We start from the raw sequence: 27,208 nt of genomic DNA, 5'->3' as shown, positions 1-27,208 counted from the left end.
CTTCAAACTGTAGTGGTTTTTGCTTTGTGAATTTTGATTGTGCAGTTTAATGTGTCATTTGTTTGTTACAATATATGTATATTATACTTGTAATGAATTTAAAATTTTTATTAAAAATTTATTCTTGTTTCATCATTCTGTTTATTTTTTAAAGACTTCGAGTCCAAAGTTAAATTTCAGCCTTTTAGTACTTTATTTCTTTAGTAAGTATTAAAAAAGATATGAATAAAAACACAATTACGTATTTACAAATTAATCTGAACTATAAGAAACAAAAGTTAATCTATTATAAATAGAACAAAAAGGCAATTTAACTGACAAAAAAAAAACCAACCACATTTTGTGCCTGTACCAAGCCAGTCTAAAAAGATGGAATTGAATATCCAATTATTATTCATGTGCCAATGATTTTAGAAATGTCTTCACAATGTATGGCCTATTTTTCCTTTGGCCTATTGTTCCCTTGGATCAAATCAGCATTCTAGAAAATGGTGAAACTTAAATGGGTTAAGACTTAAAAAAAACTACAGAACACCCCCCCCCCCCCCCCCCCGTTCCCCCTTCTTTTTATACGACTTTTTGGTTGTATATTGGTATGACATTGGTGTCGTTGTCGTCGTCCGAAGACACATTGGTTTTCGCACAATAACTTGAGTTTAAGTGAATGGATCTCTATGAAATTTTACCATAAGGTTCAATACCAGAAAAGGAAGGTTGGTATTGATTTTGGGGGTTATGGTACCAACAGTTAAGGAATTAGGGGCCAAAAAAGGGCCCAAATAAGCATTTTTTAGTTTCCAGACAATAACTTGTGGAACGGTGTATGAATCTCTCTGAAATTAGACCACAAGTTTCCATACCACAAAGGGATGGTTAGGATTGACTTTGGGGGGTTATGGCTCAAACCATTTAGGAATTAGGGGCAAAAAAGGGGGAAAAACAAGGGTTTCCTGGTTAATGGACAATTTAAAAGCAGTGTAAGGGAGGTACTCCAAATACATTTAAAGTATTAAAAAAAAATTTGGATTACCTCCCTTACATTGCTTTTAAATTATGTATAAAGATGTTGTATTGTCTTGAGGTTATTAGCTGTCAATTAATTTTAAAAGTAACTATTAAAGGAATATTAATTTTAGCCATGATTATGTATGTCATTTTCTATCTTAAGACTTTTATGATGTATTTAAATTAGGACAGGGGGGGGGGGGGGTAAAAAAGAAATTGTGGGAGGGGGCAATTTTTTCTCATTTCCGATTTCAGAAATTAATAAGAAAATTTCTTCAAATATTTTTTTTTTTTGCAAAATAAAGGGGGGGGGGGGGGGGTCAATACACAACAGCATGGTGTATTGCACAAAAGCAAAAAATTGAATATAAATTCAGATCATATAACCAATTCTAAGTTCTTTGACTACAGTTATTCTGTGTCAGAAACCTATTATGTGTAAAATATTTAATTACAATCCAAATTCAGACCTGTATCAGGCGTGAATATTGTGTCCATTTTTGCCCCAACTGTTCAGGGTTGGACCTCTGCGGTCGTATCCAGCTGCACTCAGCGAAGCATTTTATTTATAGTGCACTTTAGTTCTTTAAAACTTAAAAAATAAGGAACTCAAATGGAGGTTTCTGATTAACAATCAGTTTTCAGTTTGAGGTCCTCTGTATAGTTTCAAACACTTCTATGGTCTGTCTGACATTATAATAGTAGTCTTCATATTCTGCATAGTAATCTTTTCATCACTTTGCCAATCACACTTTCATTAAATTAAATTTAGGTTCAGGTTTAAGATATTTGAATAAAAAAACTTTATTATACTTTGTATAAAGCATATTTAGTAGAAAATGTATTTATGTTACAGACTGCTTGTTTTAAAGAAGAACGAGATGTTTTAGTGAAGGGAGATAGAAGATGGATAACTAATCTTCATTATGCCTTTCAAGATGAAAACTTCTTGGTAAGTACAATAAACTTGTCATAGATACTACAATAAAGACATATCTTCATTCCAATGTGTCAAGTATTCATTTTGAACCCCCCCTTCATGCTTATTCTGTCAACAGAGGGGGTTCAAATGGATGTCTCTCCAAAATTACAGCCCTATCAGGGAATACATCTAATGAAAGTTCTTTTATTGCTCTTCAGCATTGTGCAAAATAAAATAACAAAAATATCGTACTCCAACATGTCCAAGGAAAATTCAAAACGGAAAGTCCCTTATCAAATGGCAAAATCAAAAGCTCAAACATATCAAATGAATAGAAAAAAGTGTATGTGAGTTATTTATTAAAACAAATTATTAGTGAGATCTTCCTACAAATACTGTCAGTCATTGTCTTATAACAATATTATATTAGATTTTTGACTATTTTTCAGTATTTAGTGATGGACTATTATTGTGGTGGTGACTTGTTGACATTATTAACCAAGTTTGAAGAAGGTCTTCCAGAAGATTTAGCCAAATTTTATATAGCAGAAATGGTTTTAGCAATTAGTTCTCTTCACAAATTAGGATATGTACATAGAGACATCAAGCCAGACAATGTATTGATAGATCTATCTGGACACATAGTGCTAGCTGACTTTGGTTCCTGTCTAAAATTACAAGAGGACGGCACGGTAAGGAGTGGAGAAATTTATACATTAAATACGGTGGATTCATTAGTATTCGTGGTACACCAATCATCTTTGATTTAGTGAAGGGGGAAACCACAAATTTAACTACTTGACAAATTTTTACAAATAATTTTTAGAACCTTTATAAGGATTGAATGATGAATCTGCTTAAAATTTAATTGCCCTCAAAATAATGCTTTTTTTTTCAAATCATGAAAATTGATACCTGAGAAAATAAACAAATCCACAATTGTACATGTTAAAAAAAAAAATAATAATGTTAAGTAAATGGTGCAGTTTATGTTTGAATTATTTTAATGTCTTTAAAATATGAAAGGAGTAGATTAATGGTCTTTGAAAATGACACACAATAGGAAAAACGTTTAAAGTAATGGTAAACTGAGCATTTAAAATTCCATCCTTTTTGAAATTCAGTTACTGTATTGCAATTTATGATTAAGGAAATAAAAGCTGATTTAAAGAATGTGAATATATTAATGGAATGACATTATAAATGCATCACTTTCATAAATGAATCCATGCAGAAAATTTTCACGTTTAAATTAAACAAGACTCATTTCTAACAGATTATTTTTATTGATTGAAAAATATTGCAAAATATACAACAATGCACAAATTTCACCTCTTTTTGATATGAAAAAAAACCCATGCCTTGATATTGTGGACACCTTGAACATACCAGAAATCTCCATGATAGATTTTGGAAAAAAGAGAGAGAGGATGTATGAGAGAGTCTGCATACCTAAACTTTACAGAGATATAAACATATATTAAAGGGACATCTCTTTTATTGCTGTCCTTCATCTTGACAGTTATCTAAATGGTATTTCAGTGAAGAACTCAGATCTTAAGACAATATCACTACAACCAATGGAGTTGGCTTAAACAGTTCTTATTGACATTGACTTTTAACCCATTGAAAAGTTTGTGGAAGTTCAGAAATTATTTTTATCAATATATTATATTGGCACTCTTTGCTCCATGTATAATACAGCTGTTTCTGTATTTTAGGTCCGATCCTCTAGAGCAGTAGGTACACCTGATTACATTTCTCCTGAAATCCTTCGGGTAAGTACACAATAATTTTTGTTCTAAATAAATCACTGAATTTACATCTTGTAGAATATATGCTCAAATTGCCACGTTATCAAGGAAGAGGAATTATAGCATTCTTATTAAACACATATTATATTGAGGATACCCATGGAAAGAAATGATAGTAGTTGAAATGTTTCAGTAATACAGCTGAGCCATTGATTATGTATAAAAATACCAATACAAATACTTGATTAAATCCAATTAAAGGGCCTATTTCCAAGCATATAGTATACATACATTGTAATATTAATTATACAAATGTTTCAAAATATATTACATTGAAATAAAATATATGAAATATGATCAGACATGTTGGTCAAAGATAGACAATCTGAAGTATAGAGATTAATTGTCCATACCAAAAAAGGTTCTTTAGTTTTATTGGGTTTATGAAAGTCTTGTAGCAATTTGAAACTTTGCTGTATCATCCAGATTGCAATTCTATGTTGTAATCTGGGTGAGATACAGGGAAAGTTCAAAATGCTATAAAAAAAATTAATGTTTATAAGTTTATAAACTATGAAATATTTTTTGTAGGCAATGGAAGATGGACATGGTCGTTACGGTCCTGAATGTGATTGGTGGTCATTAGGTGTTTGTATATTTGAAATGTTAATAGGAGAAACACCTTTCTATGCTGAATCTCTGGTAGAAACATATGGAAAAATTATGAATCATCAGGTAAATTAGTATAAATACACTTACTTGTTAATATGGCTATTCCAATAAAATGAATGTGGAAAGATAGGAGGGGCTTGCAATGTCCACCAAAAACCAACATACTTTATTGGAGTTATTTTGCACACATCAAATTGACGTACAAGTATAAATGACAAACAACACATCTAAAATAGAAGTGCCCTTCCTACTCCGTCCCACACTTCGTAATGGAATAATCTTACCAGTTTGTTGATAATACAAGTAGTACCTTAATTTGAAGGGACTTCCATGTTTCAGAGCATGGAGACGGGTCATACAAAGAATACTTAGCCAAAGTATGAAAATATGGACAGTCTCCATAACGTAGCATACAGTATATAAGTTCATTGATTTATAGACCACTTTTACTGGTGTTTTATGAATTGCAGTGAAACAAATTATTTTCTTTAATTACAATTATCTTATTTCCAACCTTTCAAAAATATTTCTATCATGTTAATTGAATATTCAATGAGAAATTTCAAAAACCAGTATTTACTGTATTACCATAAAGATTAAAAGTCAGCTGTGTTTGCTTTCAAAATTTCAATGATAACATCATAAATTTTGTTTTAATCTAGTTAGTAGCATGCTATAGTTATATACAATGCATTAGAACTTACAAGATGAGCTATATGTATAAGAGTTGAACATTAAATATATTTTTGTCTTTCAGTCCCGTTTTGAATTTCCCTGCGATATAGAGATCAGTGATGATGCCACAGATTTAATAAAGAAATTGATATGTAGTGCTGACCTTAGATTTGGTAGAACTGGTCTGGATGAATTCAAACAACACCCTTGGTTTTCTGGTATTGACTGGGAAAACATTAGAGAAAGTTAGTACCTCTCTGTTGCACAGTATTACTTATTTCATATATGAGGGTCAGGATGGGGGTTTACAGAATAGAAAATAATGAGCAAAGACTATAAAAAAAAGTGAGAAAACTAGGTTGATTGTTGCTTGCTTGCTTATCATCCAGTGGCAAAGTTTATGCCCCCGCCACACCAGAGGGGGCATTAAGTGTTAACCTTGTCCGTACATCCCAAAACTAGTTTATTTAAAGAAAAAGTGAGACAACTAGATTGATTATTTGCTTGTCATCCAGTTGCAATTATTTCATGAATATTTAGGATGAGAATAAATTAACAATTTTTAAATACAAAAGGTAGGATCTGCAATTTTTGACACCCAAGGTGAAGGTTGGATAATAGGGTCTTTCACTGGAAAATAAAGGTATGTTGGATAGGGACAGAAATTTTGCCATGAGAGGACGCATACAGACCCCTCAAAATGTTGTTGCAAGGATTTTTCAACAGGCAGAGAGCTTACCATTAACTCTACAAAAGTTATTAGGTTAAGTTTCCCCATTCTGACAGGATTCGGCTGCAAATTTATACATCTTGTACAGCAAAACAAATGCCACACTTTTTACTTCAAGGGTTTTACTGGTAGAACAGTGGACATATTTCTATATTTTCGTCAACCATTCTAGTACACAAAAAAGGCATCTCAAGATTAATATGGAGCGTTAACAATGGATAGTTTTATATACATAAGTCAAACTCTGAATTATCCAGAGACTTTTCTTTGATCATAAATTGGTGTCTTCTACCCACATTTCATAATTTGTTTTAAAATACCTGTTAAAATTTGTTTCATGAACATAATATATATATATATACATACATTTTGTATAAATTTATACGTATTTTCTGGACAATTTCAGTGAATGCTCCTTATGTGCCAGAAGTTAGCAGTCCAACAGACACATCCAATTTTGATGTAGATGACTCAGACTTTACACATACTGTGAGTTGTGAAGATACATAAATATATAAATATTAACTGTTTGTCAACAATAGTCAATAAACTCATCATAGATACCAGTATTAAAATTTTGTACTCCAAACCGACATTTCGTCTACAAAAGACTAATCAGTGATGCTTGAATCAAAAACCTTTTAAAAAAGCAGAATAAATTCATGGTGAAGAGCATTGAGAACCCAACATTACGACAATTACAATGAAAGTAATTCATGTAGATAAGGAAAATGGTTTTCTTTGTAAACTAAATAAAGTGAACTATGAGCATTCCAATGAAGTTTTAGTTGTTTGCAATTATAATTGTCCTTAAGATCATTAAAAAAACATGGATGTTTTATGCAAAACAAACATGACGTTGCGAAACTTCAGGACACTATTTATTCAGTAAATTTCTGATAATGATCTCAATGGGTTTTGTGATTTTTTCCTGCTCTGGAACATTACATTTGTTTAGCTACAATAAGTTCATAACTTGTGGTTTGATTTATTCTTCAGTTTGAATATATATATGACAACTCCACTTTGATTGTAGTCAAAGATACCATAATTCTTAAAGATATTTGAATGCAAAATTTTATTTCATTTACTATATTATTATGATCACATTGAATTAACTTAACACGGCTTTTGCTTAAAAATCATTATGTGGGACACAGCCTTTTAATTCTTTCATCATGTCGGCATTTCATTGACACAACATTAAATAAAAATAAACACAGGACAAATAGATTGTTCAGCCATCATTAAATGAAAAAAAAAAAAACACAGGACAAATAGATTGTTCAGCCAACATTAAATGAAAAAAAAACACAGGACAAATAGATTGTTCATCCATTATTAAATGAAAAAAAAACACAGGACAAATAAATTGTTCAGCCATCATTAAATGAAAAAAAACACAGGACAAATAGGTTGTTCAGTCATTATAATTCATTTGTATAGAAGAAAGATGTTTAAGTGATATAAAATTTGTTTTTTGCAGGATTCTATACCGCCCTCGACAAATGCTACATTTACTGGTCATCATTTACCATTTGTAGGATTTACTTTTACCTCTCATAGGTAAGTATAGCAATCTTAAAATGAACGATATTGATTAAGAATAAAGGTTCTTGATTGCAATGTATTTTTGAACTGTTTAGTAAAAACACCTTAGAATAAATTTCCTTCACACTTTCCTCTCTGCAACTAAACAGAACGACTACCGTAGAAAGGCTTGTATAGTTCGCACTGGTACATAGTCCGCACCCCCTTCTCCATACGAAATTTTAGGTAAAAAAACTTTTTGTAACTGTTAGAAAAGGTCTAATGAAACTCCGGTAATTTCAAATCCTGTGCGGTCGTTTGCGGTATTTTCTTGGAAAAACCTGTTTTCCATCATCAAACAGAAGCTGAAACTGCTTGTAAATGATTCTAGAACGCTTCATGATTGTTAAAATAAGTTTAATTCACTTAAAAAACAATTTAGAAACTTGTGTATGTTTAAACAGGAAGTTTAAAAAGCACGTGTAAAAGAAGAAATTAACCGGTGAGACTCGAAATCCGTACATAACAGATATCACTATAATACAACTTTGAAAGTAAAACAGTTCAATCCTTTTGTAAAACAGTCTTTAATATATCTATCACATTAATGTTTGAAGGGTCTTAAGCTAATACAAACCATATTAGTCAGTATGAAACACCAAAACGGAACGAACAATAACCGATTACGTTTTGTAGTTTACAAATTCTAAGCTGGTTTACGGTTGTCTTTTTCACTATGTTTGAATCGTTTCAATCAAGCAGATACCAGTTTATTTCAACCAATGCATTGAAAAGAAACGAGAAACTTGTAATGAAAGGTTTCGTTTTTATATTTATCAGTATTAATTTGATATTGAATAGAAATAACTTATTAATATGGATGAGTTAAAATTATTAGTTTGAAAAAATCTTATTTCTTGCTTATTGTACTCTATAGTCCCCACCCCGTCTGGAAGGTCCAATTTTGGAGAATAAAACCGCGGACTATACAAGCTTTTCTAAGGTATTTAGTCAGCAGCCTGATAGTGATGAGTTGTACCATGTAAACATTACTACTTCCTGTTTTCAGATCTGTCAGATACCTTTTTCCTGTTTTCAGATCTGTCAGATACCTACTTCCTGTTTTCAGATCTGTCAGTTACCTACTTCCTGTTTTCAGACTTGTCAGATACCTATTTCCTGTTTTCAGATTTTTTTTTGGGTTATGCTTATTTCATTTTAAGTAAAGATGGCTTGTTAAAAAATGTAATTATATATTATATTGCAAGTCTATGATCATATTTTCATTTTCAGTCAAATTTCTGATCTGGGTAACCTTCAAGACGTTGGTGATATTGATCCATCTAATCTTGAATCATTAGCTGTAGAGGCATTTGAAAGGAGAATTAAAAATTTAGACAGAGAAAACACGGAGTTGAAAAGGAAACTCCAAGGTAGGTAATCACTGCAAGTCAAGATCTGTTTGTATTTAGCCATTTGGGAGAGAGCTCATTGGCCCTGTGGTCTAAGTTGTCCATCTACTGTCAACACTGAGGTTGTGAGTTCGAATCCAGCTCATGACAGGTGATCTTAACTAGGACTGCCAGTTTTTCTGTCAAAGGTCAGTTATTATCTCCAGGCACTCTGGCTTCCTACACCAATCACATTTGGCAGTTTAGAGTGCTAAAAGTGATGTTTAACACCAACAATCAATCTTATTTGTAATGCCAGTGGGAAAATGTGACAAAGGTGCACATTTATAAATTCAGAGAAAGACAGACAAAAAACTGAATGTTGCATGTGATTAAAAAAGGAAAATCATCAGTTTTACCTAATTGTCAAGTGGTAAAAAGTGATAGAATTAATTTGATATTTTAGAAGGGACATTGGGTTTGTCATGTGAAGGATTTTAACTTTGACAATTTTTATTGATAGATTCCATTGTCTGTGTTTTCTCTCTTTTTTGTTGTCATAATTGTAAAAAAGTATAGATGGGTTCATTCATTCTGAATTCAGAAATTCATTTTTTTTTTACACTTCGAATCAATCTTTTGTTGGCTATAGGAATTTAAAGTTTTATTGAGATATGGAAACCACACAACAAATTTACCACATGAATAAAAATATTTTTACAATAGCATTATAAACAAGTCTATACAATAATAAAAAATAGGTAGAAATATTGACTTGACACTAGTATAATTATATTGTAGAATCAAGTGTAACAGTTCAGAGGTTATCATCAGAAGCCAGTGGTGCAGCAGCTTCAGGAGCATCAGAGTCAGAGTCTCGACATCTGAAGGAAGAAATTGCTGTCTTACATAAAGTTGTTGCAGGTAAACTACTGATCTCTATTAGAATTCATTTTATTTTGCTGTTAAGAACAAATCTATGTTCACCCACTTATGTTGACACATAAAGACTGAACTGGTATGGCTCCATGTGCATTACAAAATTAATGAATACAGGGTCCATGCTTATGAAATAAATGAAAAGCAATACACATGTTAACCAGCTAAACTTGAAATTGATTAAATGATCAGTACAAGGGAAATCAATTACCTTTCAACTTTTTAAGACAGAAGCTGTTGAAGAAAGATTGAATATTAATTTGAAGGAAAAGACTTTCTATTCTGATCATTTATAGTCTAAATACAAAAATAAGAAGATGTGGTTTGATTGCCAATGAGACAACTCTCCACCAGAGACAGAAGATGTGGTATGATTGCCAATGAGACAACTCTCCACCAGAGACAGAAGATGTGGTTTGATTGCCAATGAGACAACTCTCCACCAAAGACAGAAGATGTGGTTTGATTGCCAATGAGACAACTCTCCACCAGAGACAGAAGATGTGGTATGATTGCCAATGAGACAAATCTCCACCAGGGACAGAAGATGTGATTTGATTGCCAATGAGACAACTCTCCACCAGAGACAGAAGATGTGGTTTGATTGCCAATGAGACAACTCTCCACCAGAGACAGAAGATGTGGTATGATTGCCAATGAGACAACTCTCCACCAGAGACAGAAGATGTGGTATGATTGCCAATGAGATAACTCTCCACCAGAGACAGAAGAGATGTGGTATGATTGCCAATGAGATAACTCTCCACCAGAGACAGAAGATGTGGTATGATTGCCAATGAGACAACTCTCCACCAGAGACAGAAGAGATGTGGTATGATTGCCAATGAGATAACTCTCCACCAGAGACAGAAGATGTGGTATGATTGCCAATTTAGACAACTCTCCACCAGAGACAGAAGAGATGTGGTATGATTGCCAATGAGATAACTCTCCATCAGAGACAGAAGATGTGGTATGATTGCCAATGAGACAACTCTCCACCAGAGACAGAAGATGTGGTTTGATTGCCAATGAGACAACTCTCCACCAGAGACAGAAGATGTGGTTTGATTGCAAATGAGACAACTCTCCACCAGAGACAGAAGATGTGGTTTGATTGCCAATGAGACAACTCTCCACCAGAGACAGAAGATGTGGTTTGATTGCCAATGAGACAACTCTCCACCAGAGACAGAAGATGTGGTATGATTGCCAATGAGACAAATCTCCAACAGGGACAGAAGATGTGATTTGAGTGCCAATGAGACAACTCTCCACCAGAGACAGAAGATGTGGTTTGATTGCCAATGAGACAACTCTCCACCAGAGACAGAAGATGTGGTTTGATTGCAAATGAGACAACTCTCCACCAGAGACAGAAGATGTGGTTTGATTGCCAATGAGACAACTCTCCACCAGAGACAGAAGATGTGGTTTGATTGCCAATGAGACAACTCTCCACCAGAGACAGAAGATGTGGTATGATTGCCAATGAGATAACTCTCCACCAGAGACAGAAGAGATGTGGTATGATTGCCAATGAGATAACTCTCCACCAGAGACAGAAGATGTGGTATGATTGCCAATGAGACAACTCTCCACCAGAGACAGAAGAGATGTGGTATGATTGCCAATGAGATAAATCTCCACCAGAGACAGAAGATGTGGTATGATTGCCAATGAGACAACTCTCCACCAGAGACAGAAGATGTGGTTTGATTGCCAATGAGACAACTCTCCACCAGAGACAGAAGATGTGGTTTGATTGCCAATGAGACAACTCTCCACCAGAGACAGAAGATGTGGTATGATTACCAATGAGACAACTCTCCACCAGAGACAGAAGATGTGGTTTGATTGCCAATGAGACAACTCTCCACCAGAGACAGAAGATGTGGTATGATTGCCAATGAGACAACTCTCCACCAGAGACAGAAGATGTGGTTTGATTGCAAATGAGACAACTCTCCACCAGAGACAGAAGATGTGGTTTGATTGCCAATGAGACAACTCTCCACCAGAGACAGAAGATGTGGTTTGATTGCCAATGAGACAACTCTCCACCAGAGACAGAAGATGTGGTATGATTGCCAATGAGATAACTCTCCACCAGAGACAGAAGAGATGTGGTATGATTGCCAATGAGATAACTCTCCACCAGAGACAGAAGATGTGGTATGATTGCCAATGAGACAACTCTCCACCAGAGACAGAAGAGATGTGGTATGATTGCCAATGAGATAAATCTCCACCAGAGACAGAAGATGTGGTATGATTGCCAATGAGACAACTCTCCACCAGAGACAGAAGATGTGGTTTGATTGCCAATGAGACAACTCTCCACCAGAGACAGAAGATGTGGTTTGATTGCCAATGAGACAACTCTCCACCAGAGACAGAAGATGTGGTATGATTGCCAATGAGACAACTCTCCACCAGAGACAGAAGATGTGGTTTGATTGCCAATGAGACAACTCTCCACCAGAGACAGAAGATGTGGTTTGATTGCCAATGAGACAACTCTCCACCAGAGACAGAAGATGTGGTATGATTGCCAATGAGACAACTCTCCACCAGAGACAGAAGATGTGGTTTGATTGCCAATGAGACAACTCTCCACCAGAGACAGAAGATGTGGTTTGATTGCCAATGAGACAACTCTCCACCAGAGACAGAAGATGTGGTATGATTGCCAATGAGACAACTCTCCACCAGAGACAGAAGATGTGGTTTGATTGCCAATGAGACAACTCTCCACCAGAGACCAAAAGTTTTGTTTGTTTGTTTGGTTTATTCTTTAAAAATACTTTACATTAGAAAGATTTATTAATTAATTTTTCTTTTTTACAGAGTCTCAGACAGAAATTAGTGCTATTGAACAAGAATTGAAGAGAGCTCAAGACAACAGGCAGGAAATAGAAAGAAAAATAAAACTGATAGAGGAGGAGAAAAATGCATTAGAAAAGGTAATTTATTAAAAAAAATCTGGCTGATACTGTTTTTATACGACTGCAAAAATTAAAAATTTTTTGGTCGTATATTGGTATGACATTGGCGTCGGCGTCGTCCGAAGACACATTGGTTTTCGCACTCTAACTTTAGTTTAAGTGAATGGATCTCCATGAAATTTTACCATAAGGTTCAATACCACGAAAGAAAGGTTGGGATTGATTTTGGGGGTTATGGTACCAACAGTTAAGGAATAAGGGGCCAAAAATAAGCATTTTTGTAACTTCCACCCAATAACTTGTGTGTAAGTGTATGGATCTCTCTGACATTGTACCACAAGGTTCCATATTACAAAGGGAAGGCTGTAATTGATTTTGGGGGTAATTGCCTCAAAATTTTAGGAATTAGGGGCCAAAAAAGGGGCAAAAAACAAGCATTTTTCTAGTTTCATGACAATAACTTGTGTGTAAGTGTTTGGATATTTCTGAAATTGTACTACAAGGTTCCATATCACAAAGGGAAAGCTGGAATTGAGTTTGGGGGTAATTGCCCTAAACGTTTAGGAATTGGGGGCCAAAAATAAGCATTTTTCTAGTTTCCAGACAATAACTTGTGTTCAAGTGTATGGATCTCTCTGAAATTGTACTGCAAGGTACCATACCACAAAGGGAAGGCTGGTATTGAGTTTGGGGTGATGAATCATAAGGGGGTTCAAAAAATTTGGGAGGGGGGATTTTTTGTTTTTCTTTTCTTTTTTTTTTTTCCTTTTTTTTTTCTTTTAAAATTTTCCATTTTAAGTTGGTTATTTCTGATTAATATTTAAAAGCAAATAATAATGATATGGTAGGAGATACACACCAAACAGGATGTGTAAATTATTATATGATAAGTATTGTGCAATAGCAAGAAATTTTCAATTGCACAGTATTGCACAATAGCAAGAAATCTTCAATTGCACAGTATTGCACAATAGCAAGAAATCTTCAATTGCACAGTATTGCGCAATAGCAAGAAATATCCAATAGCACAATATTGCGCAATAGCAAGAAATTGTCAATTGTACAGTATTGCGCAATAGCAAGAAATATTCAATTGCACAGTATTGTGCAAAAAAAGATACTTCGTATAAATTGCTTATTTCTTGATCAATTTCAATGGGGTTTTATTATTGAATTCTTGGGGTTCTTTAATATGCTGAATCTAACCATGTATTAAGTTTTTGGATTTTGGGCCCCATTTTTAAATTGGTCCACATTGAGTTCCAAAGGGTCCAAAATTTAACTTTGTTTGATTTCATCAAAAATTGAATTATTGGGGTTCTTTGATATGCCGAATCTAACCGTGTATTTAGATTCTTAATTTTTGGTTCCGTTTTCAAATTGGTCTACATTAAGGTCCAAAGGGTCCAAAATTAAACTTAGTTTGATTTTAACAAAAATTGAATTTTTAGGGTTCTTTGATATGCTGAATCTAAACATGTATTTAGATTTTTGATTATGGGCCCAGTTTTCAAGTTGGTCCAAATTGGGGTCCAAAATTAAACTTTGTTTGATTTCAACAAAAATTGAATATATGGGGTTCTTTGATATGCTGAATCTAACCATGTATTTAAATTTTTGATTTTTGGGCCCCGTTATCAACTTTGTCCACATTGAGGTCAAAAGGGTCCAAAATTAAACTTTGTTTGATTTCATCAAAAATTGAATTCTTGGGGTTCTTTGATATGCTGAATCTAACCATGTATTTAGATTTTGGATATTGGACCATAATAGGTGAATGTCCAATTTAAAATTTTTAAGTTCTTAGACCACATTCATTCTGTGTCAGAAACCTATGCTGTGTCAAATATTTAATCACAATCCAAATTCAGAGCTATATCAAGCTTGAATGTTGTGTCCATACTTGCCCCGACTGTTCAGGGTTCGACCTCTGCGGTCGTATTAAGCTGCGCCCTGCGGAGCATTTTATTCTATATGTTATTTTAAATGATGTAATTATAATGTTGAAGTAGATATTTTGATCAATAAAAGAAAGGCCATGGTATATCTAATAATATTTCAGGGAAATATAATAACTAAAAGTAATCTTCAGTTGAATTGTTTTAAGTACATTTTTCTTGATACTTATTTTCTTATTTATTCATATTTTAAATGCATCTTCAAAGTTTCATGTAGAGGGGAAAAAGAGATTGATTGTTAATTAAATGAAGAATTTTACTGTGAATTCACAAAGTAATTTGAAGAGTTTATCATTACATGAAATTTAACATAGTTAACATCCAAAAGACAATTATGTGGATTCATTATTGTTCATATGTTTAATGGACTTCATTGGTTCATACAAGCCATGAAATTAAATATGCAGTAATGAAATGTAAGACACTTCAAAACAAAGAAATCAATAGCCAAGGAAATATCATTTTCCCTGACTTCTTGAAGATTGGTCCTCATGAATATGATTAACACAGAAAAGTTGTTTAATAATTTTGAAGTATTTTCACTTGTTGAAGGTGCATTCATTAGCAAATGTATCAATAGTAACTTTTTATTCTACAGGAATTGCAAGATTTCAGAGACAAGTATAAACAACAGTCTAGAGAATTAAAGGAAGCTTTAGCAAAACAAAAAATAACAATAGAACAGTACACAGATACAAATGATTCGTAAGTAAATTGTTAGTTGGTTATCTTAAAAAACTAAGCTGTAGCTTATTATAGAATTATCAAAAGGCATCAAGAAACATTAAAGAAAAATCATCATTTTCGACAACAAATTAGCAAACAATTTTTTTTTATACAGTATGTCCTCTGTTAACGTATGTGTGAGTGTTCTTCCCACAGATTTCATATAGCATCCTTGTAAACAGAGAAATTGAAATACCATATTGTTTTAGGAATTATAGCATCACGTCCATAATTCAATCTGAACGAAAATCATTTCAGATAGCTTCACATCCATAACACAATCTAAAAGAAAATCATTTCACATAGCATCACATCCATAATTCAATCTAAAAGAAAATCATTTCACATAGCATCACATCCATAACACAATCTAAAAGAAAATCATTTCACATAGCATCACATTCAAACAATATAGAGTCACATTGCCATGATTTTTATAGGCCCTTGGGAGAAAACTGTTGTGTGTGTGTTTGAAACTAATAACATGTATATAGATCAGGGCTTCCAAAATTATTTTTAGCCAGCCGGACATTTTATTTACGATTCTGATTTTAATCCCTTAAGAGAAGACTAAATAAACAAAAGGCAATTATGGTAATCAGTTGCCGAGTTGACCATCCCAATGATTGACATTAAAAAAAATGATATTAAACTTTCTTTGATTCAAATTCGAAGTTCTGACGTAAATTGTTAAATTGGCAGTGCATCATTCGAAGTGTGCAACATTAGCGTACTTATGTCTGCCTTAGATTCTTTATTTGTGCAAAATATAACGTTGTCAAAAACTTTACTTTCGTTTTTACCGGATGTTATCTTGACAATGGTAAAACATGGACCAGAGACGGATACGTAAATTCCGTGTACGTTTGCAAAGCATGAATGAGTGTAAGCAGCTCTTCCTACGTTATTTCTTCAAGAAAATATTCGAAATAAACGTGAGATAAAGGTATCAATGACAATTTAAGCATTTTTGAAGAAATTAGGATGCATAAATAAATTTCACACCTGCGCACATGCGCATACGTGTAATAGTTCAAACAGAGACATGTCTCTGGTTCAAACAACGTGGTTATGATGATTTTTCATTTTCTCCTATTTATTTTTTTCATCAAATCATATTTGTAAACATATTTCTGATAATTTAAATCTTTTTGACTAAATTAATTAGATGCAAACCGCTGAAATGTAAGAAAATAACTTTGAATAGACCGATCAATGTCCGGTTCAAAATAGTTTACCTGTCACCTGAACAGGTGATTAATTAGCCTTGATTAAAATGAGAAGGTATTAAAGAAGGGGTTGTTTAGATAGTACTTAATGATCATGTCACTTTTATGACCGGAAATGTGTGGCTGTTTAAGGCAAAAGGTTGGGTCAAAAAGATCGTGAATTATGTTAAAATGACCGTCTCTTAAGAAAGCCTTGAAAACTAAAAAATAGATGACCGTTTCATGCTTTGCCCAGCCAGACTTTTACCGGACATTATACAAATGTCCGGAATATATGACCGTTTTGGAAGCCTTGATATAGATGTATAAGTTGATTCAGTTAAAATCACAGATGTGGAGTGAATCACTGTGAAACAGGGTGATTGAAGGTGATTTTACTTTGATAATTGGTTTATGAGATGACTTAATATGCATGAAAAATATTTTTCATTTTGTGCAGACTTTTAAAGACCCAATCCAAAGTAAAAGAACTAACAAGAGAATTACGGAACAAAGAAGATGAGGTAGATGAGAGCAAGAGGAAATTGGATAGTATGAAGAATGAACGAAGAAGAATTGAGAAATCCATGTCTGAGGTAATAATAGTCCTGAAAAAAATATCATATTTTTAAAGTTATTTATATAATGAACAAAATAATACTGTTTGACTAGTGTAATATATCTTTTTTTGTTTTTAGACATAAAATGATCAGAATCTTAGTACAGTATTTAGAAATACTTGCCTTGCATCGAGTATTACATGGAGTTGTTTAGAATTTCTCAGCGACATTTTAATTTGGTCATGTATAACCATTTTGGCAGCTGCTCCAGAACAGGATTCCTGATATTTTGTCATGTCTGTTGAACATCTTGTTTAGATTCGGGTCCATTTTCAGCTAACCATGTGACTCATGCACTTTTCCATAAATATTGACCTTTATACTATACACTGTAATGTTAAGGTGGATTATGCCATTTCCTTGGCCCTAGAGAACGGACAATTATCCACCAACATTTAATGGAACATTTTGTTCCAATATTAAATACAATAGAATACAAAAGCAGAGCTCATTGCTCCAAGGTAGTGTATCTGCATAAGCTTTATGATGACAGAAAAAGAAATGTCATGTCTCAAGAGAGTGGACATAAGGGACCAACAAAAAGATTTCCCACTTCTACTGTGTATGGGTGGATATAACAAAATCCATCTAAGCTGTAGTGTGCCTAGTTATGATGAACTTGTGTTGTTGGCTTTTTGACTCTTTTGCATTTATACAATCTTTTTGTCAAATTTATGATAACAATTAGAATTGAAGAGTACTATATTTTTGGCCTCGGTGGCCGAGTGGTCTAAGTAGTTACTGCTGTAATCACTAGCCAGTCAACACTGAGGTTGTGAGTTCGAACCCCGCTCGTGCGGGTGCACTCGACTCCAATCTTAATTGACTAGGATTGTCAGTTTTCCTACCGAAGGTCGGTGGTTTTCTCCGGGTACTCCGGCTTCCTCTACCAATAAAAACTGGCCGCCACGAAATAGCCCATAAGCGGTGCTTATAAGTGGCGTTAAAACACCAAAAATCAAATCAAATTACTATATTTATTATATATTTGTATTTTACAGTTACAAAACCATTTAGAAGAGTTTAAATCAGAATCAAGTAAAGAAAAGAAATTACGAGAGAGGGCTGAACAGTACACTAGAGAGTTAGAACAAGAAATAGAGGGCATCAAAAGGAAAAACTTAGGGAGGGCATCTAATCCAGCAAATATAGAATTAACACAGGAAGTCTCAAGGTAAAGTATAGATTATAAATGGGATTGTTTGTATCCCTGCTAACTGAAGTGACTGAAGTGGAGGTGTATAATGATTGTCATTCCTTATTTAGTATCTGCAACTCTTCCTAAACGAAGAACAGGATTTCTATGATGACACTTTCACGAAATTTTATTATAAAGCATTGCGCACCTATTTAAGTTTTGATCCAACAGATTTTTGGAGTTTTCAATAGCAATTAGAAAAACACTGACATTGCCATATCTTTAAAAAGAGTAGAGTGTGGGTATAGATTTGTGATCTATGCTATTAGTTTTTTTCTAGTTTTATTTTTTGTTAAATACATTTTATGGAGTATCAAAATTGTATGTCTGCAATATGTTTCTAGAGGGGATTAGGGTTAAAATGTAAATTGATTTTGACATCTTCCTAAAATTAAGATTATCCCTTATAAATTTAGTGGTGCGACAAGTTGCTATAAAACAAATAAGTAGTTTTACTTCGTGCGGGTTTGTCTCTATGTTTAATGTGTGATCTTTATTTTTTCAGATTAAAATCACAATTAGAGAAGACTAAAGTCGATAAGGAAGAAACAGTTTCTAGAGTGACTAGCAAATATCAGTCAGAAATAAGTGATTTAAAATTTTCATTAAGTGAACATGAACATAAGGATAAAGAATTAAGGAAAGAAATATTGACGTTAAAAGACAAATTAAAAAATAATGTGTCAGAGGATGAGGTCGCAAGTAGAATTCAAAGGTTAAAGTTACAATTAGAACATTCAGAGAGACAGCATGCATTGATAGGAGAGGAAAATGAAAGGTTAAAAGAAGAAATCTCATCAGTAAGTATAGTATTACTATGGGATAACCTTTTTGTTGGTTATCTGAAGACATTCTTGTCGCAAATGCTTGTTGTGGGTTAGATGCTGGGGAAGTCAAACCAAAGAGTAAAATTTGTGGTTGTTACTTTGTTCTAAGCTTGTTAACCAATTTTCAATGATAATTTTTTTTTTTCGTGTTTAGCCCTTTCTAGCAGAATTTGGAGCATACATTTTTGCGATTTCTAATGTTTTTTGTATTCTTAGAAGAGAAGATCAAAGTTTGACATATTTGAGACAGTTTATATTGGAGCTTTTTTTTTATACTAGTAAAAGTGGTGAAAATTAGTTAATATACCATTTAGGAGTAAGAGGAAAAACTGGTAGGTTAGGTGTTGGGGGGAAATGGTCTATAAATATTAAACAATAACCAACAATCAATCAAATGATATATACAAGTGAGCAGAAATTTTGTGTTGGAGAAGGTGATGAAAAAATGTGTCTGTAGGTAAAGATTAAAAGAAAATATGCTGTCTTTGCAAAATAAGATACTTCACATTTTGAGAGTTTTCAAATATTTAAAAAAAAAAATATATGTGATTAAGAACTATCAATTATAATTTGATTTTGGTTTTATTGCAGCAAGAGAATGCTTTGAGAGCTATGAACAAGGAAAAGATGCAGTTAGAACAAGAAATGAGAGACATTTATGATAAACGAGAATCTGTAGCTCAATGGGAGGCTCAAATCTCAGAAATCATCAAATGGTAATTATGGTCTATGATTCAGCTCAGTTTTAACTGTTTTCATTTTTAGTTTGAAATCATTGAATTAAGATTGAAAAATAACAGATTTGTATGACCAGAAATGGAATTGCTTGTAATGCAACAGTAGGTTCAAATTATAATTGCAATGACTATTCAATAGGAAAATCATTTATCCTTCGAGCTTTTTTAAAGATAAAAAGTGTCATAAAAGTTGTTTTTAAAGATTTTAATAAAGCATTTCATCGTTGCTAGAAGGGATTATTTTAAAATGACTAGAAGTTAAAAAAGTAATAGAACACTTGTAGGCTTTGTCTTCTCCCTGACAGGGTTTTCTAAATTTGCTTATATATTATGAAGTAATCACTAGTGAGTTTTAACACTAGAGAAGCCCAACAATGACGCATCTTTCATAAAAAAAAAGTCATGGAACGGATTTAATATATAGAAAATAAACAAATAGAAGAGGAGATACATGTACATGTATATGTCTGATCAGATTTACTATTTTAGGAAGATTTTTATCAGAGATTTGATTTTAACAATTTCTTGTGAAGAAATTTTGTGATTTTGGCACAATAGGATTTGAATTGACCTAATGAATTGATGGTTTTGTAGGGTGAGTGATGAGAAGGATGCCAGAGGTTATCTCCAGGCCTTGGCTACCAAAATGACAGAGGAATTGGAGAACCTTAAAGTAATGGGTGTTTCTGATGATTCTGTAAGTTTATATTTTAATACAGCAATGTGTGTAACATTCATTTTTGGTTTAATAACACCACTAATTTAGAATGCAAACAAATTTTGGAAACCCATAAGCATACATAGCTGGGTCCATTTAAATGTGAAACAAACGTTAAAAATGGATATTTTTTTTTCATAGAAGTAATTTTAACATTTATGTTCTGAATTGTTTTATAGACGCCAAATCATAGTGTCATCTCTCTATTTATTCCATGTCTAATGGAATGGTTGCACTCAAAAGACAGACACTTATGCCTACACACTAAACTAAAAATAATGAAAGCAGTAGACATTTAACCAAAAAAGATTCAAGAAAATTAAAACTTGGACAATGAAAAAATAAATAAAAGATGCCCTGGATTGGTTAATAATTTCTGCTCTGCATGCTTTACCTGTCATGTTGCTCTGTACTCCAACTCTGAAAATAACTACCCTCACAAGCTTTGTTAAAAAAATTTAGAAATCGACTTTTTTCAATTATTAAATCTTAAAACTTATTGATTAATTATTTATTGTATTTATTAAAAAGTTTTTATTTTTAACTGTATATATTGTACAGAATCGGCAGAGATGGAGAAACCGTAGATCTCAGAGACTTGACAAGATGGAGCTACTTACACTACAGTCTAGTCTACAAAGTGAAATCCAGGCAAAGCAACAGATAGCTGATGAATTATCAAAGTTAAAATCGTCTGTTGTTAGTTTTGAAAAGTAAGCCAAAATATGGAGTTCTTAATTTCTTGAAGTGATTTTTAGCGAGGAACAAAATTCTACAATAATTTCCATGTTAATGTCAATTATAGCTAGTTTACATAGGATTTTTTCTTAATTTTCAATACATAGATCCAGGGATATGGAAAATTTACGATATTTTTTATATAGTCCACCATTTGATTAATAAAGTTTGAATAAATAGTTTTTCAACATAAAACATAAGAAGTATTTACACACTTTAATGTAAAACATAAGAAGTATTTACACACTTTAATGTAAAACATAAGAAGTATTGACACACTTTAATGTAAAAGTTATATTTAAGTGTGGTGTGTACTAGTATTACAGTGAGCAGATAAAACTGTACTTTAATTTTTTAGGAAAAACCATGAACAGGACACGATAATAGAAAAATTATCCAAAGAAGTAGAAGAACTTAGGAAAGAGAAGGAGACTTTATTAGAGAAACAAGATATTGCAGATTGTAAGATATTGCATCATCTCATTTATTAATTTTACATTGAGTGCTCATGAAGGCATGTCATAAAGCTACAAAAAAAATATTTCTTTTGCAATATTTCAAAAGGAATGAAATCAGTTATACGAGTCCATTTTCATTAGTTTAGTTAGGAATATCATGTTTGCTTGTTTCACTATGCTTTTCTATCATGAATGCATGTTGAACACTGAATTGAACAAACTCTGTTTTTCTTAAAGAATATTTAAATCTGAAGAATAAAATGTTTTTAAATTATATGTAAATGAAAAAAAGATGATGTAGATATAAATAGTCTAATAGCCTTGGCTTTTTGACCTCCTACCTTAAATAGATAACAAGAAACATTTAAAACTTTTTGAAATTAAGATTTCAAGAAGTTGCTTAATAGGCCATAGTTTAGTTATTAAAGGCCTTTTACATTTTTAAGTAGAATTTGATACACCCAGCATTTGCAAAATTTTATAAGTGAATACCTCTAATTCTATGCTATTTTATTCTTTTCCCAGAAGATTTCGAAATTTTTTGACAATCAACATTTGCTAGGAATATTCTGAGCAATTCAATGCTTTAAGATCAATTATAAAGTTTTTTTCCCCCTTATCTTTCGATGGTGATGTAACAAACAAAAAAAGGCTGCTGTTTCAAACATAAGTTTTTTCAGAACACCAGAAAAGAACATAATAATGTTTTCAAAATTGTAAGAAAAATAAGTTTCTCATGAGGTATGAAATTTCTCTACTCCTACATGGAAATAGTAAATATTTAACATTTGAAAATTAAAATTTCTCCAGTGTTTGAATTTTTTTATGTATAGAATCTGTAAAATACATGTAAAATGAAGTTCCTGGTATGCCCAGTCAGTAATAAAACTACGGTCAATCCTCTATTGATTCTGAATTTTCTGAGGCAAATGTTTAGTCCTCTGTTTGATTTCAGCAAGTGGAAATACAGGTAAGAAGGCTCTATATGCAGTTAAAATACACCAAAGCTGCTTAATATTTATAAACCCAATTTATCTTGCTTTTAACTTGTCCATCCGGCTTAGCTTACCGCCGGTCCTGCAATGTATATCTGCATTCTAATAGATCTAAAACCTCATATGATACATATTTTTCATGGTTCAATGTAAAATCCAGTAAATCTTTTAGGTCTATTTCATTAAAATGGATGTGAGAGCGTAGGAAGGGGACTTCTCAAATCCCACCAAAAACCAGCATGTTTGCTTTGAGTATTTTATTTTGCGTTTGACAAAGGACATATAAACTACCCACAACCCAACTTTCATTTCTACCCTCTCACATCCATTTTAATGGAATAGCCTGTAACACTTTCTCTACAACTTGCTAGGTATAGTTAGCTAGGATATATCTGGCAGTTGTTACTATACATTAAATACATTGTATATACATTAACATCAATTATATTGTAGCTAGAAATCTCTGTATTCCAAACATCAGTTATGTTACACTAGAATTTTAAACCTTTTGCCCAATTATAAATTTATTGCAGCCATGAATATTAAACATATTTCTTACAAGTTTTAGAACAAAAACATTGAATTTCTATCGCTAGGAGTCATATATCTTGAATGATATTAGCATATATATATATATATATATATTATATTGGCTATTTTCTTTAATAAGGGACAGGAAACTCTGAAGGAGTAAGTTCAAGAATTGCCGATTTCGGCCAAAATATTAATTTCATTATTTCAAGATGAAAAGCATTTCTTTCAAGTTGATGCATATATGTGTAAGAAAGTGAAACAGGTTGATTTTTGTCGAGTTTTTCTTACAAAGATTACCAATTACACCCAAATAAGGTTGAAAATAAATATCTTTGTGAAAGTTTACAAAATTGTCTGGATTTTAATCACAATTAGGCCTATAAAACATAACGAGCAGGCTTTTACAAACTAAATATGCAAGTCAGATATTTCATTTGTTACAATAAACATGGTGTGAAAAAATTTGGCTCTATATGTTTCCGGTCCCAAAAACATATTTTGCATGATTTCAACGAATTTGGTAGAAAATTAGGATGTATGTTAATTATGGCGTCATAAAAAGAACGCTGAAATGTTATTTTTTTAAACAAAATACCTCTTTCCTATCTAGTCATTTCTAAAGCTATAATACATTGTGAAAATTGGTAAAATTAAGCTAGAAATTGGGCCTCATCAAACATGTACCTTTGAGGGATTTTAATAGGTTTGTTTATTCTAAAACCAGTTGTTGGCATGATACGGGTTATGTTCTTCTCATATATTTTATGATGGTATGATACAAAACCCCTAACGGGAGGGATTATGCTTGATTTTCATATGATGAAGACATAATCTTTCAATCAGTTTAATTGAGGTCTGGAGTTGACATGTCAGTAACTGCTAGTAGTCCTTTGTTAATTTATGTATCATTGTCATTTTGCTTAGCTCTGGCCTTTGTTAGTCTTGTATGTTTTTTATTTTAGTTCATTTATATGTTTTGGAGTTTAATGTGATGTCCATTTTCATTGAACTAGTACACATTTTTGTTTAGGGGACAGATGTAGCCTGCCACCGGGTGCGGGATTTTCTCGCTGTGTTGAAGACCCATTGGTGGCCTTCGGCTGTTTTCTGCTCTTTGGTCGGGTTGTTGTCTCTTTGACGCATTCCCCATTTCCATTCTCAATTTTATTGTTCAACAGGATAAATGTTGATCTGAACAGGCTTAATACAAGGATTTTGCTCACTAATCTTAAAATGTAGAATAAATTTGAACACAAAATGAAGCGTTGATAATTCACTAGGTGCTTGTTGTAAATGAAATTTTGGGTTGGGACTAAGGATGCCCAAGTTTTTTTGTTACTCAGCATTTATCTTTGTACATGTATGTATTAATATAACCACCTTGCATAACTATACATGAATTCCTAGTTGATCGTTTAAACCTGTTCCCTGTCACATTTAACACTGCCAGTCACAATAAAAGTTGCCAGCCTATCGTAGGGCCAATAATACATTAATGCTTTTGTTATCCAAATGAATGGCAATGACAATGAAAATGATATGACTTTTAAGAAATTATGTATCCCATTCAAAAATGAATTCTGCATGGAAAGTAATAATGTCCATCAGCAGGTATTATTTTAATTGTTGCTGATAAAAGTGGATTTTATCATACTGTGGTCATATGAATGCTTATAGTTTTGTTGGTGAAGGAAGGTTCTTTCTTACTACTGGAAAAACATGTTGAAGCAATATATAAATAGATCATTTTCAATTTGATAAGTTGATAAAAAAAATGTTAAAATTTCTCAAGTAATTTATATTATATGCTAGTACAGGATAAATGATAGTAACATACTTGGCTTGTACCTTTTAAAGATAAACATTGGAATTAATTTGCTTGGTCAACTCTTGTAAGTTCTTGAATGAAATTTGTGTACCTTGCTTTTAAAGATTCTATGCTCTACCTGTCTACATGACCAGAATGAAGTACTAATATATAACACAACTTTGATAATATTTGGATTTCTCTGCAAAATCTGGAGAATGCATAGTATATGTTGTCCAGAAGTCAATGTATGCATATTAGATTTATCAGTGACTTTAACAGTGCACAACTGGAGCAACACGTAGGGATTACTTCTGCCGTCTTGTGTCGGTGACTCACTTTGTAAAACCACAACTCCTTAAAAATGGATAGACAGAATTCAACAAGACCTACATATATAATTCTACAGGACATGAAGTTGTGAACATGAGCTTTTTAAAACAACGTTATGCTGTCGAATCGAAAATAACTCCGGTGGAACAAGTTAATAATGTGTAAAGTAAAGTTACCTGAATTGAACTGTTTCACCTGATAGTAGACACCTCTATATGAATGGAAAAAGATTTGACTTCCTGTAAGAAAACTGTATAACCATCATTGGTCTTTGCTGTAGAAAATTTGGTTTGCTTTGTTAGAATGGATAATCATATAAGATTATTGAATTATGATTTCTTTTTCCACTTTTTCAGGGGAAAGATCAAGAGAGCAGACATTAATGAGCTTCATCAAAGGTCAATTTTCTTTGTTAAATGATGTGAGTATAATGCTATCTGATTAATGGTTTATGTTTGACAATAGTTGTGAGAATTTTCCTTATAACACATTACGAAACATGCACATCACTGTACTGGCACTGCTGGAGCTGCTAGAATTATACGGGGATTTAACAATTTGAAGGTCACTAATTGATGCATGTGAAAGGAATGATTGCAACTGTCAAATCTTATTAGATCATTTTGAGGAAGTTGATGTTTTATTTTGTAATAATGTCAAGAGGACTCAAAAGAGTAAAATTTGTCAACTGTTGATTTGATGGCTAACAATAAAAAGTTGAATTTAAGAGAAAATGCATTAGAATATGAGGTATACATATTTAAAAGTAACTTATTTGAAATAAATTTGGTATATTATAAAAACATTTGTTCAAAGTACATTTAAAAAATCAGCATCCATTATTTTTCATAGTTAAATAAACAGAGATAATAAAAACATATATCTTAATTTATTTTGAGAATTTAGTTAAGATTTTGCAATCATTATTTACTTACTATTTGAAAATGCCTGTACCAAGTCAGGAATATGACAGTTGTTGTCCATTCGTTTGATGTGTTTTATCATTTGATTTTGCCATTTGATTAGGGACTTTCCGTTTTGAATTTTCCTCGGAGTTCAGTATTTTTGTGATTTTACTTTTGACTTTGTTGTTTAAGTTAAATTTCAGTCATAGCAAAATTTTCATTACTATTTCAGTCAGACAATGAAAGTCTAGTTGAGGATGATAGTATGAGTGAAGATGGCCAGTCACATGGAGATTCCCGTACAAACTCACGGTCAGACCTTCACATGGGGGCACCACCAGATACCCCTGATGTTACACACCAATCTAGTCCAATAATTCAACCAGAACATGTGTATGACCAACCATGGGGTGCTTCTAAAACAGGCTCATTGCCACAACCTAAAACTCATCACTTTATCATGAAAAACTTCTCCGCACCATACAAATGTAACCTGTGTACCTCATTAATGGTAGGAATACAGAGACAGGGGACCACATGTTCAGGTGAGTAAAAACATGTTAGAAAAACAAGGGCTGTATCTTGTAAACATGCATGGTATCAAGAAATGTGCATCAGAAAATGAAGTACTTATCCATAGAAGCAATTGTAATATTTATCATACAGTTTTAAAAGTAAACACTCAAGATATTTCATGCTTGGATGTCATGCATGTTTGAATTGAAAGGTCCTTGAAAAACAAGTGTAGATAAAAGACTGAAAGATTGACATATCACTTAAACTTTGTGTAATGACCTTTCACTTGTTAACAAATTTAAAATTAACAATGTCATAATGTTTGTTTTAATGTCACATGATGATGTTTCTGTCACAGAATAAC

General features: G+C 32.7%; 1 protein-coding gene across 7 annotated transcripts in view; it reads left to right on the top strand.

Moving 5' to 3' along the window:
- The window catches only part of LOC127699180 (serine/threonine-protein kinase MRCK alpha-like), a 74,408-nt gene that overhangs the window by 15,039 nt on the left and 32,161 nt on the right, over window positions 1-27,208 (top strand). For 5 of the 7 annotated variants that reach the window (XM_052202920.1, XM_052202916.1, XM_052202921.1 and 2 more), the window contains exons 4-24: window positions 1,862-1,957; window positions 2,377-2,619; window positions 3,649-3,705; window positions 4,273-4,416; window positions 5,111-5,273; window positions 6,165-6,247; window positions 7,245-7,324; window positions 8,582-8,721; window positions 9,481-9,603; window positions 12,469-12,584; window positions 15,123-15,229; window positions 16,919-17,054; window positions 18,080-18,252; window positions 18,782-19,076; window positions 19,695-19,819; window positions 20,435-20,537; window positions 21,120-21,271; window positions 21,655-21,758; window positions 22,710-22,724; window positions 25,780-25,844; window positions 26,561-26,873. In XM_052202920.1, the coding sequence (XP_052058880.1) occupies window positions 1,862-1,957; window positions 2,377-2,619; window positions 3,649-3,705; window positions 4,273-4,416; window positions 5,111-5,273; window positions 6,165-6,247; window positions 7,245-7,324; window positions 8,582-8,721; window positions 9,481-9,603; window positions 12,469-12,584; window positions 15,123-15,229; window positions 16,919-17,054; window positions 18,080-18,252; window positions 18,782-19,076; window positions 19,695-19,819; window positions 20,435-20,537; window positions 21,120-21,271; window positions 21,655-21,758; window positions 22,710-22,724; window positions 25,780-25,844; window positions 26,561-26,873 (2,833 nt within the window). The remainder of the gene's footprint in view (window positions 1-1,861; window positions 1,958-2,376; window positions 2,620-3,648; window positions 3,706-4,272; window positions 4,417-5,110; window positions 5,274-6,164; window positions 6,248-7,244; window positions 7,325-8,581; window positions 8,722-9,480; window positions 9,604-12,468; window positions 12,585-15,122; window positions 15,230-16,918; window positions 17,055-18,079; window positions 18,253-18,781; window positions 19,077-19,694; window positions 19,820-20,434; window positions 20,538-21,119; window positions 21,272-21,654; window positions 21,759-22,709; window positions 22,725-25,779; window positions 25,845-26,560; window positions 26,874-27,208) is intronic. The other 2 variants (XM_052202922.1, XM_052202917.1) reach the window with 1 other exon arrangement.

This window comes from Mytilus californianus, unplaced genomic scaffold (genome assembly GCF_021869535.1).
Source record: "Mytilus californianus isolate M0D057914Y unplaced genomic scaffold, xbMytCali1.0.p SCAF_4, whole genome shotgun sequence".
NCBI classification, from domain to species: domain Eukaryota; kingdom Metazoa; phylum Mollusca; class Bivalvia; order Mytilida; family Mytilidae; genus Mytilus; species Mytilus californianus.
This window is presented reverse-complemented; position numbering and strand designations above follow the sequence as displayed.